This window comes from Onychostoma macrolepis, chromosome 20 (assembly GCF_012432095.1).
Source record: "Onychostoma macrolepis isolate SWU-2019 chromosome 20, ASM1243209v1, whole genome shotgun sequence".
NCBI lineage: Eukaryota > Metazoa > Chordata > Actinopteri > Cypriniformes > Cyprinidae > Onychostoma > Onychostoma macrolepis.
The window spans coordinates 4,753,486-4,775,436 of record NC_081174.1 but is presented as its reverse complement, the minus strand read 5'-3'; the positions used below and the strand labels follow the sequence as shown (position 1 = coordinate 4,775,436).

The window sequence follows — 21,951 nt, the reverse complement described above, 5'->3', positions numbered from 1 at the left end:
AAAACTAAATCGCGTTGAAACAGGAAGTCAAGTAAACAGAAGAGAATGACAAACTAACATAACAGAGCATAAACGTCACAATAAAATCGTTAGGCTATTGTTAGCCTATATATACAGTCATGGCCAAAAACATCGGCACCCTTGGTAAATATGATCAAAGAAGGCTGTGAAAATGAATCTGCATTGTTAATCCTTTTGATCTTTTATTTGAAAAATTCACAAAAATCTAACCTTTCATTGGATAATAAGATAACCCTCGGGACGACTGCTGTTCTCCACGACACCACCATGGCTACTCCGAACATGATCAACCACCCCCAAATGATGACTTCTCCTGCCAAAGACATTGTAGCTACTCTAATTTTTCCCGTAGTCGCGAGTCACACATTCCTCACACCACACAATCTGACGAATACACCCCCCCACAGACATCATTATGGAGACTCCAGGTCTGGCCGCTCGCCTTCACGGGAGTGCCGTCCTGATCTTGACCATGAACATGGAACCCGTTATGCTCGCTCACCCTCACCCAGTCCACAGTACAGACATTCCAGTTATCGCAGACATAGCTCTCCGTCGCCACCCCCCATTCCAATAGTTCACCAAGGTATTACACCTCCCCCACACGACATGTACACTTCTCTCAGTCTCACAGAGGGAAAGCCCCTTTCTCACCACATCAGGGAAACGAGTAGAAGCTGTCATTGGGGACCAAATGCCAGCTTCATCCCCAATAATGGTCCACTCTGATACAGTAGGTTATAACTCTACTCCACCCACACCTTTTATTCAAATTGCACTGGCCGGTACTGAACTGAAGAGATGGTAATCCCAATTTCTGTCAAAGAATGATGGCGTAGCGAATCCTTTCACTGACACATATGTGGGTATTCTGGATCCACAGCCTCCTCCAGTTGTGGCCTTAGGTGTCGCTCAAACACTGACCTCAGTTCAAAAAGAGAGGGGCATGGTTCGAGTTGTTAACCCCACTAACGACCAAGTCTCTCTTGATGCTGGATAATTGATGCTCCACCCCTGTTAATTTTGAAGTTCGGAATGTATCTAGACCTCAAAATCCCCTGTTCAGCCGAACACTCTGAACACCTTGTTTGGACTCCTCCCATCCCACATTACACCTGTGCCACCAGAACTCCCCACACCTCAGGTTCTGTTGGAACCACCACCATTGCCTCAGTTGCAACCTCACCCCCACATGGTTCGAGTTGTTAACCCCACTAACGACCAAGTCTCTCTTGATGCTGAATGCCCATTAGGCCAGCTTTTCTTAGTCACTGGCAATACACATGATGAGTATGCATTAGTCTCAGCCGTGACTACTCCTACAGAAGCTGTCCATCCAATGCCTGAAGTGCATTTGGGGGATACACAGTTAAATGCTGAAGAACAGACACAGCTGAAGAGCCTGCTGACAGAGTTCGCTGACAATTTTAGCTCTCATTCTCATGACTATGGCAAAACAAATTTGATCATGCATAGAATTAACACTGGTGACGCTGCTCCAATAAAATTGCACCCATATAGAACATCACCAGCTACTCAGGCTGTACTGCAACAAGAGGTGTCAAAGCTCTTAGACCACAACATCATTGAGGAGTCTCACAGTCCATGGTCAGCTCCGGTTTTTCGGAAAAATGATGGCACACACCAGTTCTGCGTCAATTACAGACGCCTCAATGATGTTACAATTAAGGATTCTCACCCTCTTCCTCGGGTGAATGATACCCTTGACAGGCTTTCTGGAGCCAGAGTGTTTAGCACTATTGATTTGACTGCTGGTTACTGGCAAATACCACTTAACCCAACTGACAAAGAAAAGACTGCTTTCTCCTCTGGTACTGGGCTGTATCAATTCCGTATGATGCCAATGGCTTCTCCAATGCACCTCCCAGTTTCCAGCACTTAATGGAACTTGTGCTTCGGGGTCTGCACTGGAGCATTTGTTTGATCTACTTAGACAATATTATCATCTACAGTGCCGATTTCCCGCAACACCTACAGCACTTATGTGAAGTTTTCCAGCGATTTCATATAGCTGGTCTAAAACTTAAGCCATCCAAGTGCCACCTAGCATGCTCCTCTGTTACTTTTCTAGGCCACCGTGTTTCCAAATGAAGCTTTCAATGTACTAAAACAGGCGCTGATTTCATTGCCAATTGTGGCTTTTCCAAATCTTTCAGCTCCTTTCCTCCTTTACACAGATGCTTCCCTTCATTCTGTGGGCTCTGTTCTTTCACAACAGGTGGAAGGAAAAGAGCATGTCATTGCATACACCAGTCATGTGCTGTCTGCTTCAGAAAGAAAATGGTCTACTTTCGATCGAGAACTGTATGCCATTGTGTGGTCAGTTTGCCACTTCCGACAATATCTTGCTTGCACTATAATTACGGATCACAAGCCTCTGGTTGGTCTTAAAGGGATCCCTGGGTATTAAGACTTGTATGGCTTAATATAACGTAAATGATGTCTCTTACTGAAATATGTAGTAGAAAACCCATTAAAGATTTATGTTATTTTAAAAAAATCACCTCGTTTTATACATATTTTGAACTATGGGGTTCGCCATTTTTCTGATGACGTAAAATGGTTGCACTCGGTGAGCTTCTAGCGCTACCTGTTGCTATTTTTACCACAGCACAACTCGGAATAGACAACTCGGAAAATAAAATACTGATATGATGACCACAGCTACTGAAAAAGCTTACATGTGGCGATGGATATAAGTATAGGTTTAAACCAAATGCTGTACCATCGATTTTTCCCCAGAAGGAGTGTAATCGCCCTGGATCTCAAGGGAAATCCGCGCTGAGAAACTCCTCTAGTGGCCGCGCTTCATGATTAGCGTCGGCATGTTTACATTCTAACAGATGGCATCTGGCGTTTCTTGTTTCAGCCGTTTGTAAGCTCTTTCATAGCTGTGGTCTACTAAAAGACTCAAAGGCATCAGGGCTAAAGTGGAGAGAACAAAGAAGCGGGTCTTTAGGAAATTTTATTCGTCCACAGGCATCTTCCCATTCTTTTCTCCTCTTCTTATCGCTAGGAAAGCAGTGAAGTCTTACATTACATCGCATCTTTTGTTGCCCTTCGACTGAAAAATCTAAACCAAAAGTCTCATAATGTGGTATTGTATCAGTATTTTATTTTCTGAGTTGTGTTGTGGTAAAAAGCGCCAGTATCTCACTGAGTGCAACCATTTGACGTCATCGACACAGAATGTACTGTGCACGTAAAATAATGGCGCTCCCCATGGTCCAAAAACGATGTTGTTTTTTTAAAATAACATGCATTTTCATGGGTTTTTTACTACATATTTAAATAAGAGACATCATTGACGTTATATTAAGCTATACATGTCTTAATACCCGGGGATCCCTTTAAGAAACTTCCTTTAGATCATGATCCTACGGGTAGACGAGCTCGTTGGGCCATAGAATTGGACCTTTATGATTGGCATGTCATTCATCGTGATGAAGCTAAAACACCTTAATGCAGACGGCATGTCTAGGCGGCCAGACACTAATCCTGTGGAATCTGAAAGTTTCTCTCAGGGTGATGTTCCAAGTCACACAACATCAAATCTCGTTGTAATCCAAAGTGATTTGGATGTGATGGAAAAACAAAGGTCAGATCCAGATTTAGTTGTTGTTTTCTCTTGGGTAGAAACACCCTTACGGAGGCTACGTGATGCTTCCCCATATCTCAGAAAACTGTGGACACAGTTTAGCTGCCTCATCATTCACAATGGGGTGTTATGCAACTCTTTTGGTGAAACTGCCTTGCAAGTGTGTGGTAGGATGGTCGTGGCTAAACAAACAGCAAAAAAAAAAAAAACTCCAGAAATGTCCATGGAAAAACAATTTTTAATTCCAAGTGCCACAAATTACAAAAAGGTGTAACAAGGGCCATAGCAAAATATCCATTGTAAATAAAAAAATTACTCAGGAAAAAACAAGGATAAAAGAAAAGAAAACAAACTAACAAAAATAAACAGTTCAAAATACAACTCAATTTATAACAAAAAATAGGATACACAGTTGGCTACTGGTCCAACAAACACCTCCTCTCTCTCTCTCTCTCTCTCTCTTCCAAACATTCCTCTGTTCTTTTATAGGTTTAATCTCCTCCTTCATTTTCAAACTGACCAATAGTAACTCCTCATTATACAAGTTACAGAGGATTTATAAGCTTACAGACAGCACCTTAATAATCATCACCTCTAACAAGTTATATGATTAACTTGAAAAGCATCAAACATATTACCATTCATGTAATTTAGGCCTAAACATTCTTAATGGACAAACTCCTCCCCTTCAGGGTAACATATACAGGTGCATCTCAATAAATTAGAATGTTGTGGAAAAGTTCATTTATTTCAGTAATTCAACTCAAATTGTGAAACTCGTGTATTAAATAAATTCAATTCACACAGACTGAAGTAGTTTAAGTCTTTGGTTCTTTTAATTGTGATGATTTTGGCTCACATTTAACAAAAACCCACCAATTCATCTCAACAAATTAGAATACTTCAGAAGATCAATAAAAAAAACATTTTTAGTGAATTGTTGGCCTTCTGGAAAGTATGTTAATTTACTGTATATGTACTCAATACTTGGTAGGGGCTCCTTTTGCTTTAATTACTGCCTCAATTCGGCGTGGCATGGAGGTGATCAGTTTGTGGCACTGCTGAGGTGGTATGGAAGCCCAGGTTTCTTTGACAGTGGTCTTCAGCTCATCTGCATTTTTTTGGTGTGTTGTTTCTCATTTTCCTCTTGACAATACCCCATAGGTTCTCTATGGGGTTCAGGTCTGGTGAGTTTGCTGGCCAGTCAAGCACACCAACACCATGGTCATTTAACCAACTTTTGGTGCTTTTGGCAGTGTGGGCAGGTGCCAAATCCTGCTGGAAAATGAAATCAGCATCTTTAAAAAGCTGTTTAGCAGAAGGAAGCATGAAGTGCTCCAAAATTTCTTGGTAAACGGGTGCAGTGACTTTGGTTTTCAAAAAACACAATGGACCAACACCAGCAGATGACATTGCACCCCAAATCATCACAGACTGTGGAAACTTAACACTGGACTTCAAGCAACTTGGGCTATGAGCTTCTCCACCCTTCCTCCAGACTCTAGGACCTTGGTTTCCAAATGAAATAAAAAACTTGCTCTCATCTGAAAAGAGGACATTGGACCACTGGGCAACAGTTCAGTTCTTCTTCTCCTTAGCCCAGGTAAGACGGCTCTGACGTTGTCTGTGGTTCAGGAGTGGCTTAACAAGAGGAATACGACAACTGTAGCCAAATTCCTTGACACGTCTGTGTGTGGTGGCTCTTGATGCCTTGACCCCAGCCTCAGTCCATTCCTTGTGAAGTTCACCCAAATTCTTGAATCGATTTTGCTTGACAATCCCCATAAGGCTGCGGTTCTCTCAGTTGGTTGTGCGTCTTTTTCTTCCACGCTTTTCCTTCCACTCAACTTTCTGTTAACATGCTTGGATACAGCACTCTGTGAACAGCCAGCTTCTTTGGCAATGAATGTTTGCGGCTTACCCTCCTTGTGAAGGGTGTCAATGATTGTCTTCTGGACAACTGTCAGATCAGCGGTCTTCTCCATGATTGTGTAGCCTAATGAACCAAACTGAGAGACCATTTTGAAGGCTCAGGAAACCTTTGCAGAGTTGATTAGCTGATTGGCATGTCACCATATTCTAATTTGTTGAGATAGTGAATTGGTGGGTTTTTGTTAAATGTGAGTCAAAATAATCACAATTAAAAGAACCAAAGACTTAAACTACTTCAGTCTGTGTGCAATGAATTTATTTAATACACAAATTTTACAATTTGAATTGAATTACTGAAATAAATGAACTTTTCCACAACATTCTAATTTATTTAGATGCACCTGTAGTCGGCTTCCTGTTTGCGGGCCCCTCCTTTTAGGCAGATCCAGGAACCGGTAAGACAGAGAGACATGAACATTAACATACAAACATTGATTGTCTAAACTTCACCCTGAATATTTCACTCTGATAACAGTCATCATGGAATGTGCACCTTTCATGTGACTGCCACTGGAGTAAACTAACAAAATAAAGATCTTCCAAAACAGTTCGGTCTGAGCTTTTCTTTAAGTTGAAACATAAATGCTACATCACAAAGTGATCGTTCCTACATCGTTGATTCCTGAAATACTAAGTCATATCCATGGACACCCATCAGTGGGTCATTATGGTCTGCCCAAAATGTTGGACAGAGCTATGCAGTCCTTTTTCTGGCCTTATATGTCTTCAAACATTGCCAAACATTGTTCCCAATGTCCAGCTTGCCAGTCACGTCGTTCTCCTGTGCCCAGACTGCAGGCGCCACTCATTCCTATCTCTCCTGACCATTCCAAATAGTAGCCGCAGACATAACAGTTGCCTATTTCAACCAAGGGTAACCATTTTGTACTAGTAATGATGGATCTGTACACCAAGTTTGTCAATCTCTATCCATTAAAAGATCAGACAGCTGTCTAATGGCAGGTTGCATCTTTGACCACTACATTCCACAGCATGGTCTCCCTGAGGCTCTACACTTGGATCAGGGCAGACAGTTTGAATCTGACCTCATAAAGCACCTTTGTAACTTCTTGTCAATCAAGAAGCTCCGTATGTCCCCTTATCATGCTCAGTGTGATGGAGCTGTTGAGCGCTTTAATCGCACTCTAAAAGATGAACTTTCCAAACATCTTTTTGACTCAGGTACGGAGTGGGATGAGCACCTCCCGCAGGTTGCATTGGCTTATAACACCACTAAGCACACTAGCACAGGACTGACACCCTTCTTTCTGGCTCATGGCCAGGACGCCCGCGTTCCCTTGGACACACTACTTCAGGACAATAATGCTTCCAGTTCACCAACAGCGGGCACACCAGCAGCATATGCTAACAAATTGCGCAAGAGACTGGCCTGTGCTTATCGTTCTGCAACTGCTTTCCGAGACAGGGCTCAAGACCAACAATGCCTGAACTATGATCGCCATTTGAAATACATTCTGTATAACCGTGGTGACTTGGTTTTAGTGGATGATCCTACCCACTGCCACAACAAACTGTATCCACGTTGGGTGGGCCCATATGAGGTTTTGCAACCAATGGTTGGTACCCTTTGGTAGTTCCACCCCTGTTAATTTTGAAGTTCGGGATGTATCTAGACCTCATGTGAAAGCAAAAATCATTCATTACAATCACATGAAACTGTACATCACTGATCCAAAGAACACCCTCACCCTTACCTCCCCTTCCTCCCCTGTTCAGCCAAACACTCTGAACACCTTGTCTGGACTCCTCTCACCCCACATTACACCTGTGCCACCGGAACTCCCCACACCTCAGGTTCCGTTGGAACCACCACCGTTGCCTCAGTTGCAAACTCACCCCCAATTTCAACCGTCTGGAACCCTATAATCTTCTTGCCCTATGGAAAATGTGCAGGGCTCGGACTCTGGACTGTTGCTTCCAACACTGGGCACACCTGAAGCTGGACTGTCAGCAGGTGTTTCTGAATCACCTGATACTACAGTGTCCACTCAGAATGTGCTTCCCAGGACATGTCGATTGCCTTACCATTTGAAGGATTTTGCACTTTACTGATTTGCTAAATGTTCTCTGTACTTGGTTCATTTTTTTTATGTACAGGGTTAATACATGCAACAATAGGAATCTTGATGCAGAGTTTCTTGATATACTGATTCCTTACGGGCCTATGTGATTTATGTTGCATTATTGTTAAACATGTTTTTGTACGTTTTGGCCCTTTTGGTACAGATTTTGGGTAATATATTGTTTTGAATGTTATAGATGTATACATTTTGTTTTGTGCCATACAAGTATATATAAATTTAACGGAAAAAATTAATGTTCTATAACTTTAAATAATATCTAGAGGTAATATCGCGAGAACAGAGACCTGCGATTAGGATCGCATTACAGTCAAGTCACCTTTATTTATATAGCGCTTTTAACAATACAGATTGTGTCAAAGCACTTAACAGTATCAAATTGGAGGATAGAGTGTCAGTAATGTATAATGATAAGATTAAACACTCAATTTTCAGTTAAAGGCATTTCATTATTGAATTCAGAGATGTCATTGTCCAGCTCAGTTTAGTTTAAATAGTATCTGTGCAATCAAATCAACGTTAATCGCTAGAAATTATGTGTCCCCAACTGAGCAAGTCAAAGGCGACAGCGGCAAGGAACCAAAACTCCCTCTGTGACAGAATGAGTCAAAAAAAAAAAAAAAACTAATAAGATGTTGAACTATGTAGATGTAGATTATAAGACTACAGAACTAACAAGATGTTGTGCATGCGTTGTCAACATGAAATGAACAAATCCCTCGCTGAGATGGCTTGTCATTCCCGAGTCATATTAAAGATTAGTCAGTCATGTTTTGTGAGTCGTTGTTTGTTGGTGTTTTTATTTTTGCTCAAAGTTCTTGAATGTTCTTGCATTTTGTTTTTGCACTTTGTGCTTTTGTGGAATTTTTTTTTCTTCCGGCATGGATTATTTGTGTTTTACTGGTTATTAAAGTGTGTGTGCGATTCTCACTCTCTGCTTGTACTGTACACATAAATGCAAGTGTTACGGGGCTGACGAGACGAGAGGCGTGCGGATCCATGTGCAGACTTTTATTTGCAAGAGACGTGGTCATAACAGGCAGGGTCAAAACAATGGCAAACAGGTATAATATGGGCGAGACAAAGAGTAAACAGAGACAAGCGTGGGTCGACGATCGGCGTACAGAATCCAAAGGGGCGAGACAGGAGAGGTAATCCAAAACGTTAGCTATAGTCCAGGCAGGGGAAAACACAATCCGACAAGGGCAAGGCAAGGCAAGGCTAGGAAAACTAACGAGCTCTGTAGGGCAGCGATAATGCATACAATACTCGGCAACGGGGGAGAGAATGTCCAGGGTTGAAATAGTGTGTGTGATTGGTGTGATCAGGTGTGCATGTGATTGGTGCAATGAGATATTGGTGACAGCTGTGATCAGAGTGGGATGATGGGAATTGGAGTCCATGTGATGTGTGGTGTGAAAGTCCATGTGGTGAGCGGGTGACCTCTAGTGGTGAGTGACCGGGAGTGCAGACCAGATTCGTGACAGAGCCCCCCCCCCCCCAAAGAGTGGCTTCCAGACGCTCCACAGTGTCTATAATCAGGAGGGAGGTGGAGCGGAGGCGGAACAGGGGGAGGGATGGAGGGCCAGGTCGTTGTGGCAGCGGAGTGATCTGGGACCGAGGTAGAGCCGGCAGAGCACGAGCCCACCAGGGCGGAGCAGACGGACCTTGAGCCAACCAGGGTGGACCAGACGGGACTAGAGCCCACCTGGGCGGACCAGACGGGACTTGAGCCCACCAGGGCGGACCAGACGGGACAGAAGGTCTCCATGGTGGTGCAGAAGACCACCAGAGCCAGACAGCAGACCACCACAGCGGCGCAGATAGAGCAGGAGCCCACCAGGGTAGCGCAGAAGACCACCAGAGCCAGATAGTGGACCACCACAGCGGAGCGAGTGGAACAGGTGGAGATGAAGACCACCAGAGCGGAGCAGACGGACCCGAAGACCACCACGGTGGCGCAGATAGAGCAGGAGCCCACCACGACGGATCAGGAACCCACAGCAGAGCCTGGGACCTAGGGAGGACGGAGACACAGGGAGAAGACAGAACATGCACAGACACAAGGACTGGGGTAGGGAACACAGGAAGTTCATAGTATTCTCCAATAGCACTGACAGAACAGAACGAGAGTTCATTGATAAACTCCATAGCCGTGACAGGACAGAACGAGAGTTCTTTGACGGCCTCCATAGCCATGACAGCACAGAACGAGAGTTCTTTGATGGCCTCCATGGCCGTGACAGGACAGAACGAGAGTTCTTTGACGGCCTCCATAGCCGTGACAGGACAGAACGAGAGTTCTTTGATGGCCTCCATAGCCGTGACAGGACAGAACGAGAGTTCTTTGACAGATACCGCTGCCACCTCTGGAGGTTCTACAGTGGTAAACACAGGACACAGGGAGAGTTCAATAATGGTCTCTTCGACTGCAACACAACAGAATGGGAGTTCATTGACAGATACCACTGACACCTCTGGAGGTTCTGCGGCGGTTGCCGCCACCTCTGGAGGTTCTACAGTGGTAAACACAGGACACAGGGAGAGTTCAGTAATGGTCTCTTCGACCGTAACACAACAGAATGGGAGTTCATTGACAGATACCACTGACACCTCTGAGGTTCTGCGGCGGTTGCCGCCACCTCTGGAGGTTCTACAGTGGTAAACACAGGACACAGGAGAGTTCAATAATGGTCTCTTCGACTGCAACACAACAGAATGGGAGTTCATTGACAGATACCACTGACACCTCTGAGGTTCTGCGGCGGTTGCCGCCACCTCTGGAGGTTCTACAGTGGTAAACACAGGACACAGGGAGAGTTCAGTAATGGTCTCTTCGACCGTAACACAACAGAATGGGAGTTCATTGACAGATACCACTGACACCTCTGGAGAAACTGCAGCGGGCACCATCACTTCAGGGAACACGGCAGTGAACGCCACTACCTCAGGAGGTTCTGCAGCGTCAGCCGCCACCTCTAGAGAAATCATAGTGGACGCCGCCACCTCTGGGAGTTCTGTGGTGGTGTATGCAGCCCAAACACACCAAAATGCGATTCCCATCAGGGGAAGCGTTTCAGACAGGGGAATCAGTTCAGGAACAGGAGGGCTAGAGTGAGTGGGTTTGGGGATACCAGCTGTGCGTGCAGACACCAGCGGTGAATCCCTCACACTGGATATCAGACTGGGATAATGAAAGACTGACCTTGATGATCTGGGTGTGTCAACCCGGACGTGACCCGACTCTGGAAGGTCAGCGGAGACGTGACGCTGTGACTCTGGAAGGTCAGTGGAGACGTGACGCTGTGACGCTGTGACTCTGGATGGACAGCGGAGACGTGACGCTGTGACTCTGGACGGTCAGCGGAGACGTGACGCTGTGACTCTGGAAGGTCAGCGGAGACGTGACGCTGTGACTCTGGACGGACATCTGTGACGTTCTGTGACTCTGGACGGACAGCTGTGACGTGCTGCTGTGACTCTGGACGGACAGCTGTGACGTGCTGCTGTGACTCTGGACGGACAGCTGTGACGTGCTGCTGTGACTCTGGATGGACAGATGTGACGTGCTGCTGTGACTCTGGACGAGCAGATGTGACGTGCTGCTGTGACTCTGGACGAGCAGATGTTACGTGCTGCTGTGACTCTGGACGAGCAGATGTGACGTGCTGCTGTGACTCTGGACGAGCAGATGTGACGTGCTGCTGTGACTCTGGACGAGCAGCTGTGACGTGACTTGACTTTAGGAGATCGGCTGAGATGTGAAGTGACTCTGGATGATTAGCTGAGACTTGGCTTGACTCGTAAAGATCAGCTGTGACTTGACTTAGCTTGTGAAGATCAGCTTTGACTTGGTTTGACTCGTGAAGATCAGCTTTGACTTGGTTTGACTCGTGAAGATCAGCTTTGACTTGATTTGATTCGTGAAGATCAACGGTGACTTGACTTAGCTTGTGAAGATCAGCTGTGACTTGTCTCGACTTGTGAAGATTAGCTTTGATTTGGCTTGATTCGTGAAGATCAACAGTGACTTGACTTAGCTTGTGAAGATCAGCTGTGACTTGTCTCGACTTGTGAAGATTAGCTTTGACTTGGCATGATTCGTGAAGATCAACAGTGACTTGACTTAGCTTGTGAAGATCAGCTCTGACTTGGCCTGATTCGTGACGATCAACGGTGACTTGACTTAGCTTGTGAAGATCAGCTGTGACTTGTCTCGACTTGTGAAGATCAGTTTTGACTTGGCTTGACTCGTGAAGATCAGCTGTGATTTGTCCTGACTCCTGTAGATTGACTATGACTTGACTTGGCTCATGAATGGCAGCAATGACATGATGGGGTGTTGTTGTGGCCGCCATTTTGTGCTCGAGTTCTAGTGTAGCTGCCATTACATGAGGGCGTGCGGTGTCGCATTCCTCTGCGATACCCACAGTGAACACTGAACCAACAGTCAATAACACATAGTCCAAAAAACAACTCAGTGATGAACGCGGACCCTCGCGTCTGAGCTGAGATTGCAGAGGCTGATTAATGCCATCACAAAAAATCTCAATCAGGATTATGTCCGGTAAATCTGAATAATGAGAGAAAGCTAAAAACTCTCTAACATGGTTCTCCAATGACCGCGGGCCTTGTTTAAGGGCAAACAATAGACTAATTGTGTCCATACCTGACCAGGGTCCATTGCTGGAAAAGCTGCTGGATCCTCGTGTGGCCGAGTATTCTGTTATGGGGCTGACGAGACGAGAGGCGTGCGGATCCATGTGCAGACTTTTATTTGCAAGAGACGTGGTCATAACAGGCAGGGTCAAAACAATGGCAAACAGGTATAATATGGGCGAGACAAAGAGTAAATAGAGACAAGCGTGGGTCGACGATCGGCGTACAGAATCCAAAGGGGCGAGACAGGAGAGGTAATCCAAAACGTTAGCTATAGTCCAGGCAGGGGAAAACACAATCCGACAAGGGCAAGGCAAGGCAAGGCAAGGCTAGGCTAGGAAAACTAACGTGGCCGCCATTTTGTGAATGGCCTCCACTGTCACCGCCATTATGTGAGCGCATTCTGGTGCAGCCGTCATTTCATGAGTGGACACGGTGTTGCGTTCCTCCACGACACCCACAGTGAACGCTGAACCGTCAGTCCACAAAACATAATCCAAAAAACTACTCAGTGATGAACGTGGACCCTCGTGAATGAGCTCAGATTTCAGTGGTTGATTAACACCCTCACAAGAAAAGTCTAACAAAACACAGTCCAGCAGATCAGAATAATAAGCAATGTTCAAATGCTCTTGAATATAGTCCTCGAGCGATCGTGTACCCTGTTCAAGGGCTAATAACAGTCTTGCAATGTCCATACCTGGCCAGTATCCACTTGAAAAGCCAGTGGATCCTTGTGTGGCCGAGTATTCTGTTACGAGGCAACAGGGATGAGAGACATGCAGATCCATGTGCAAGGCTTTTATTCAGAGACGTGGTCAAAAACACAGGCAGGGTCGAAACACCAGCAAACTGGTATAAAACAGGCAAGACAAAGAGAATTCCTAGGGCAAGCGTGGGTCTTCGATCAGCAAACAATCCAGAGGGTTTGACAAGAGGGGTAATCCAAATAACACAAGCAAAGTCCAGGCAAGGTGGGTTAAATCCAAGATACACAGGCAAGAATCAGGTATCAGGTAACAGGTAACAGGCAATACAAGACAAGACAAGACTAGACTAGACTATGAACTGAGACTGGGAAAACTAGACTGGCTCCGTAATGTAGCTATCATTAGGTGAGTGATCAACGCTAAACAATACTCGGCAGTGAGAAAGAGGAAGTCCATGGCTTATGTAGAGAGTGTGTTTGGCTGCAGCTGTGAGTGAAATGGATTGTGGGAACTGAAGTCCAGCATAAGTGTAACAGTCTGTGTAGCATGAGAGTCAATATGATGGAAGGGCGACCTCTGGTGACAATCGGACAGAAAGCCATGGACCAGATTCATGTTTTTTTCCCTTACAGATTTTGCCATTTCCCAGTGAAGCAAATATTCCAGTGATAATACTCTAACAATGAAAATGCATTCCTAAAATGTCATTGAGCAATGAATTATTAAATTGGCATCTAGATGGTGGATGGTGCACTGCAAGAAAAGTAATGCTGTAGGGCAAAAAAAATCTATACCAGAATGAGATACCCAAATGTGGGGAATAGTAGCCCTTACTGTTAGGATTCTTAATTCAAAGATAATGACTCATGACTCAAGATATCTGTCAGTCCATAATCTGACACACTGTAAAATTCTTAATACATGACAATGAATGGTTTATTTTTCTTGGGTTGTTGCTTAATAAAGTGGGTTAATATGTGGAAAATAGTAATAATAAGCAATGAATAGGTAACAAAATTTTGTGATATTTAACATTGTATATTGTCAATGATGTTCTTTGAAATTCCATGTGCAACATTGTTTAATATGTAAATATGTAAATACGCTGTAATTATCATACAAATTTATATGTATTTGTGATGATCTTTTCAATTGTAGAAGTCTCTATGAGTCAAGCCTGACGACAGTTCCCCAAGATGCCTTTGCAAATATGGTCAATATCTCAAGAATGTAAGTACTTTTTTAGAGACCAGAGTCATTTGTTATAAGAGAATTTACCAGTGTGTGTGTGTGTGTGTACTATTTATGAGTGAATAAAATCTAAAGTGGTTGCAGAATAAATATACACAGTACACACACATATATTATGTAAACAAAAACTTTTATTTTGGATGCTATTAATCGCCATTAATTGTTTGAGAGCACTACTTATTACTTTTACCTTCAGCCAATAAGCCATTGTCTGAACAGGCATCAGCAGCTAGTCCTGCATATTAGGATGTGTTTTGTTGAAAACTTTAGGAAGATAAGTCGAAATATAATGTTGGAAGTGACCTGGATTAAATTTATATTTACAACTAGGAAAAGTAAACCACTAATAAATTCTCAGAAAGTGATACGATCACACTTCTTTATCTCTACTGTACATGTGCTAAGCCTGTCAACACCCTAAATTTTTGTGTTTAAAGAAATGTAGTGTGCTAATACTAATAATAAAGAGAATAGACAATATATGATATATTAACAATATATAACAATAGTTATATATTAACAATATATTAACAATAGTAATAAAAATATAGAGAAAAAGAAAATGTCCATAGACAGAATTGTGAATAATGTGCATATATGCTATTTACAGATGATGGTTTGATGGGTTATTTACAGATGTACAGTACTGAGGTGACATGGACTGATTTGATCATAAATACTGAAAGGTTTTTTTTTCCCCTCTGCTTAGGGGTGGGCAACTTGAAATAACCCTGTATTTTTTTATAAAACTCAGGATTTTAACATAATTTTCTCCATTCTTTCCTTAGCTATCTGTCCGTGGATGTCTCTTTGAGCAGGTTAGAGAAGCATTCCTTCTACAACCTGAGAAAGCTTACTCATATGTAAGTTAAAGCATCCAAAATCCATATATAAATTCCAGTTAACCACATAAATTAAAGGGGTGGTTTACTGCTTTTTTTCTTTGCTTGATTGTGTTTATGGGGTGCAATATAACATATCTTCGTGTTTCGTTTGTTAAAAAACGCCTTATTTTTCATATATTTCACCTTTATTGTAAGCCGCTTTCTCCTCTGTCATTTGAACGACCGGTTGACTTCCTGATTCTCTGAAACCACTCCCTCAGAAATAGGCAATGGGCTCAGATTGGTTAGTTAGGCCGGTGTGTTGTGATTAGCCAATCACAACACACCGGCCTAACTAACCAATGCCTTGGTTAGCAGCAACTGCGTACTGCACATTGTCCGGAAACTTCACGCCCATTACCTTCACGGGCGACAGTTGCATGTGCTGCAGTCAAATGTAAATAATGGTGTCAATATTGCCGTATCAGTTTGAGCCAGAATCAGACCCAGAAAGCGGTAATGAAGAGAGTCAAGCAGAACTTTTGCAAGCACGGCTCTTACAAAACGTTTCTGAATGGAAGTTTGCTGTTGTGATTACATATGATTTTTTGAAGTTTGTACACGTTTGTCTTATACACACAAAATAGCATCGAACTAACTGGCTAAGCCAGCGTTGGCATTTGTTTACGTCCTTGATAAAACTAAAACATTACGTCTGAAATTATACATGCAAATACATTTAAAATTATGAAATCTTACTTACAGGTTGTGGCCCAACAACTGCTGCCTCTGGTTTTAAAGTTGGAACTGCTCCATGTTTTAGTAATAGTTTCTGTGTGAATCCGCATTGAACTCGTAGATTCTGGAAGCTGTCTTCCGTAAAATGTGCAGCACAGAGAGCTAATTAGGATTGTAATTGTCAGGAACATAATCAAACATAAATTTTAACCATTGTTGACGAACTACAGCATCCGTAGGAAGCCCGAACACAGAAGACCTGACAGCTGGGTGAAAATAACACCGTTTCGACGGCATGGCTACAACTCTCCACTATAACTCTTCCTCTTCGACAAAGCCGCAGAACATGGCCTTGCCCCCTCTTTGGCATGTTCCGGAGGGAGGGGTTGATGCAAATTTATGGGTTTTTTACGTATGCAACCCGGGAAGTATCTCGTTGTAGTCCCATATGAGTCGTTTTTGTAGGCATTAAACTTCCTGATTTTTAAAAGATGATATCTCCGCTTATGTTGAACTTTCAGCGCAGCAACTTTGCAGATACTGTTCATGCACCAACAGCAACATTACACACTATTTAAAATGACAAAAGTGAAATCGCAGTAAACCACCCCTTTAAATTAAATTAAATTAAATTAATAAATTGTGTAGAAAACATACTTTGTATGTTTGGGTAAATGCTGAAATGTACAGTATGAACATATTGGCAGGATTTCAAATGTAAGCAGTATTATATTTAAAGCTATAGAAATTTAAAATAATTGTAAATCCTTTATATCATAAATATATTATTATTAACAACATTGTTAAAGTGTGTTTGTGCTGTTATACATATATATTATACAGTATATATACTGTATATACATACAGGTGCATCTAAAAAAATTTGAATATCGTGAAAAAGTTATTTTGTTTGTAACTTATTTCAAAGAGTGAAACTTTCATATATTCTAGATTCATTATATGTAAAGTAAAACATTTCAAAAGTTTTCTTTTGTTTTAATTTTGATGACTAGAGCTTACAGCTCAAGAAAGTCAAAAATCCAGTCTCTCAAAATATTAAAATATTTACATTTGAGTTTCATTGACCATCCCTACAGTATAAATTTCGGGTATCTCTTGTTCTTTGAAACCACAATAATGGGGAAGACTGCTGACTTGGCAGTGGTCCAAAAGACAATCATTGACATCCTCCACAAAGAGGGTAAGTCGCAGAAGGTCATTACTGAAAGGGGTGGCTGTTCACAGAGTGCTGTATCAAAGCATATTACATGCAAAGTTGACTGTAAGGAAGAAATTGGGTAGGAAAAGGTGCACAAGCAACAGGGATGACCGCAAGCTTGAGAATACTGTCAAGCAAAGCCGATTAAAACACTTGGGAGAGCTTCACAAGGAGTGGACTGAAACCGGAGTTAGTGCATCAAGAGTCACCACGCTCAGACGTCTTCAGGAAAAGGGCTACCAAGCCACTTCTGAAACAGAAACAATGTCAAAAGCATCTTACTTGGGCTAAGTAGAAAAATAACTGGACTGTTGCTCAGTGGTCCAAAGTCCTCTTTTCAGATAAAAGTAAATTTTGCATTTCATTTCGAATTCAAGGTCTGGAGTCTGCAGGAAGACCGGAGAGGCACAGAATCCAAACTGCTTGAAGTCCAGTGTGAAGTTTCCGATGTCAGCGATGATTTGGGGTGCCATGACATCTGCTGGTGTTGGTCCATTGTATTTTATCAAGTCCAAAGTCAATCTCTACCAGGAGATTTTGGAGCACTTTATGCTTCCATCTGCTGACAAGCTTTATGGAGAGGCTGATTTCCTTTTCCAGCAGGACTTTAGCACCTGCCCACAGTGCCAAAACCACTTCCAAGTGGTTTGCTGACCACAATAGTACTGTGCTTGCTTGGCCAGCCAACATGCTTGACCTGACCTGAATCTATGGGATATTTTCAAGAGAAAGATGAGAAACAGTCGATCCAACAATATAGACGAACTGTAGGCTCAATAGTGACTCAGCAGTGCCACAGGCTGATCACTTCCATGTCACACCTCACCGATGCTGTCGTTTGTGCTAAAGGAGCCCTGACCAAGTATTGAGTGCAGAAATTAACATACTTTAAAGAACTTGAACTTTTCTGTTTTGCAGATCCTTTTTTTGATTGATCTTAGGAAATATTCTAATATTTTGAGATACTGGATTTTTGACTTTTTTGAAAACAAAAAAACTTTTGAAATGTTTTACTTGACATGTAATAAATCTAGAATATATGAAACTTTCACTTTTTGAAATAAGTTACAAAAAAAAAAGAACTTAAAATTTAGTTCCCCATCGATACTTCACTCATACTGCATCTGATATGACTCTATGGAAAAACTCCTTTTTCTCCGATGACTAAAGCCTTCTTCAATAACGCAGTGTAACTGCACGGCCATTGGTTCATGCAGTGAATTAAAACAAACCAATGTTCTATGGCGACAAAGCCGCCAGAACCCGTCAGAATGAGTGGGGCTATCTGGCTATATAAGCGGGCATATCGCCATAGGATCCTCAGATTTCTTCTCCTTCAGCGACCATGACATTCTTTGCTGATCTATGAGTCTCGAAGCCTGCCCGCCGTTGAAACGCCTTTGCAGCGGATAAAGCTGACCAGCGACTTCTCTGCTCGGCTGATTCGCCGCTTCTTCCGCCTCCTTCAGTGTCGCAGCAGCAGAGGTGAAGGCAGCCCCGCCCTCTAGTTTCTCCTCTCTCAGCAAAGCTTGGAGAGAAACAGCTGAGCAACCGGGTCTGAGCAATCTCACGCCGGCACAAAGCCTGCTCTCTCCCCGCTTCATTTTGATCTGCCACTGTGTTTTACACATGAGGATCAGCGTGAGAGCGCCTCTATCCTCCTAGGTGGATTGTAGAAGAATGCTCACACATCCCGTGTGCTTAACTTGATCTGCCAGTGCATGTTACTGTACATGTGAGGATCATTACATCGAGCGGCACAATCCTTCTAAGCGGTTCGGAGTGGAATGCTGTCACCTCTCTATTGCTGTCAGCTTCACAATTGTGTGTGAGGCTGCGCTCACTTCCACAGGCTGCTTTCTCTATTGCTGCGCTCGAGGATCCCCTTCTTCAATGAAGATGGCCCTGCCTCCCCTGCGCTCGCGTTTCTGTCCTCCCAGTTACCTCGGAAACAGAAACGGCAAACTCGCGGGGTTGAGCGATCAGGTTTGAGTGATTTCACGCCGACACAGCTCCCATGTTTCACTCTCCATGCAGCTCTTTGATCTGCCAGCGCTGCTTTCACTATGAAAGCATCAGTCTATTACTTTAGTTAATAAAAGTTGTGTGCACAAATTACATGCGTTTCTGGTTCTGCCTTGCAAATTAATGTCCCTTTACGATTTTTGATCCTTACTACATGCTCTAATGCATTAATACTTAGGAAAGTATTTTCTGTTGCCACGAAAATATCCTTTCTTAGAGTTGAAATGAGCTTACACTGAATGGTCGCTGGACGAACAGATCAGTTGATGGCAATTTAATTCTGCTACAGTTATTACTGTCAGCCGATATAAATAATTGTAATTAATCATAATTAATTGTAATTATTTATATACAATTCCCTTTTAAGCTAATTTGCTACAGTTCCTTAGAGCCCTCAATACCGTGGGCAGATCCCATGTAGGGACGGTGAAGGGGCGAGGCGGGTTGAGCCTCCTAGACCCCTTCAAAAAACAAACAACTAGGTTGTTCCTGCCCACCGATAGGCCAGCTATAGGAGCGTGAGAGGCTGCTATGGCTGCTACATAGACCTTGAGTGTGGAAGGGGAACAACCCTTATCCAACAGCTCTTGCAGAAAGGACAATATCAGAGATATGTTGCAGGAAATTGGGTCTGCGCCGCTAGCTGTACACCAGGCGGAGAAGACAGACCATTTAAGGGCATAGAGGCATCTCGTAGACGGTGCTCTAGCCTGAGAGATTGTATTTAGTACGTTCTCGGGGAGGTCCGCAGGCTCCCATGGAGAGGCCAAAGATGCAGGGCTCACAGCTCGGGCTGGGGGTGCCATTTCGTTCTGTTCGCCTGAGAGAGGAGGTCCCGTCTCAGGGGAATGGGCCACGGGGCTGCTGAGAGCAGCCGAGACAGCTCTGTGAACCAGTGTTGGTTCCTGCAAAGCGGGCCACTAACAGAACCTTGTGTTTCTGTTCCCTGATTCGCCTGATTACCTGTGGGATCAGGGCGATCGGGGGAAAAGCGTAAAGTAGGAGGTTGGGCCAATCGTGGGCCAACACATCCCTGTCCTTCGAAAAATAAGTTGGGCAATGAGAGTTGTCTTCTGAGTCGAAGAGGTTGACCTCTGCCTTGCCAAAGATCTCCCAGATTCTTGAACCGTTTGTGGGTGGAGCATCCACTGTTCTGAGGGGACCTTGCTCCAAGAAAGCATGTCTGCACCTTGGTTCAACCTGCCCGGCAGATGCGTTGCTCTCAGTGAACGCAAGTTGAGCTGAGCCCATTCCAAGAGGTGCTCTACCAGAATGAAGAGGCACTTCAAGGAGAGGCCGCCCTGGCGATTTATATAGGACACCACCGTCATGCTGTCTGAGTGGACTAAAACGTGGTGTCCCCTTAGGTCTGGCAGAAAGGTGCAAAGGCCCAAACATACTGCCAGCATTTCCAGGCAGTTGATGTGAAGCCGACCCTCCTCTTTCGACCAGTGGCCGAAAGCCGGTTTCCCATCGCACAGCCCTCCCCAACTTGTGTTGGAAGCGTCTGTCGAGACCTCCTTCCTTCTGCAGACCATTTCCAGGGGCATGCCCCATTCCATCCTCTGAGGGTCTTTCCAAGGGGCCAGAGCTTCTATGCAGGCCTGGTCCACCTTGATACAAAGGCGTCTGAAATGCCAAGCGTGGGCATAACTAATAACATAACTAATCTAAACAATCAAACAAACATACATACACTCACGCGTATATACAAAAGGGGAGCTAAAGTGGATGAATGAAGCCATTAGAGAAAACAGAATGCAGTTATGGAAAGAGTCAGTTAACCACCTGAGTAAAACCATCAGCACCATTTATAACGGGGTCTATAACTTATACTAAACCTCTGTTTAGTTTGGTTAGATGTACCATACTTGCACTTCCATGGCTGTTGGCGAGTGTCCGGAATGCACTCTCGTATGAAAAGTCTTGATGGCTTCAAGGTTTTGGACTCGCGATCACGTTCTTCCGGGTTGAAGAGTGATGAATTCTAAAGATGTTCTGAGATAGAAATGTTCTTTCCAGGTAGAAAGTGAAAAAGAGCTACGAAAGATTTCATCTGAGGTCCGAGGAGCTTTGGTTGAATGGAAAGTCAAAGCCGCAAGGCCTGGCGCAAGACTTAAGGGTCCAGAAGAGTTCTAGCTCACATCCTTCTAGGATCTAACAGAACCGCAGACTGAGATATGTTGGAGCCCACCTGGCACGCCGGTACCGGCTCAGGCTCTCCACACAGGCGGCAATCCGGAGATTTAGCAGAAGAGCTTTTTCAGAAGAGAGATTTGCAGAAGAGAGAAGGCTGAACTGTGTGTGAGCCCTTTAAGGTCTGCAAAAAGTCACGCCTCTCAGGATGGGCTTGACCAATGAGAAAGGCTGAATTTCCAAGCGGGAGTTTGGAAATACTGGGGGGTTTTATGACCCTTTGTCTGAGAGCATGGTAATTTGCAAAGGGGTTGGATTGGAAGTTGATATACAAACTATTAAAGATTCATAGGACACTAATATGTTGCATAAGAATCAACATGTAATATTCACTCTCAATTAGATCATCTGAAGATGACTTGATAGAGACCAGACATGGTATGAGTTAAAGTGATATTAACAAGTGATCTATCATAAGCATGCATAAAACAGTATACAATACACAAAAACATTTACAAGAACAGTAATAATATACACAATGACCTGAATGATATGTGTGTTCGTTCAAAGAAAGGTTTTTCTATGAATTAATTAGAGAAGAGTCCATTTTTATGGCATAATGTCTTTCTTATAGGAAAAACGTAGTGCGAGTTGCTCTGCTTGCATTCCTTTGATCAATAAAACTAGTGTTAACTGATGGGTTGCCATGAAACCG

The 21,951-nt window shown here is 43.6% G+C and overlaps 1 protein-coding gene across 1 annotated transcript in view; it reads left to right on the top strand.

Annotated features, from left to right (window-relative positions):
- Window positions 1–21,951, top strand: part of tshr (thyroid stimulating hormone receptor) — a 48,648-nt gene that overhangs the window by 7,109 nt on the left and 19,588 nt on the right. The window contains exons 2-3 of the mRNA XM_058755802.1: window positions 14,202–14,273; window positions 15,083–15,157. Of these exons, the coding sequence (XP_058611785.1) occupies window positions 14,202–14,273; window positions 15,083–15,157 (147 nt within the window). The remainder of the gene's footprint in view (window positions 1–14,201; window positions 14,274–15,082; window positions 15,158–21,951) is intronic.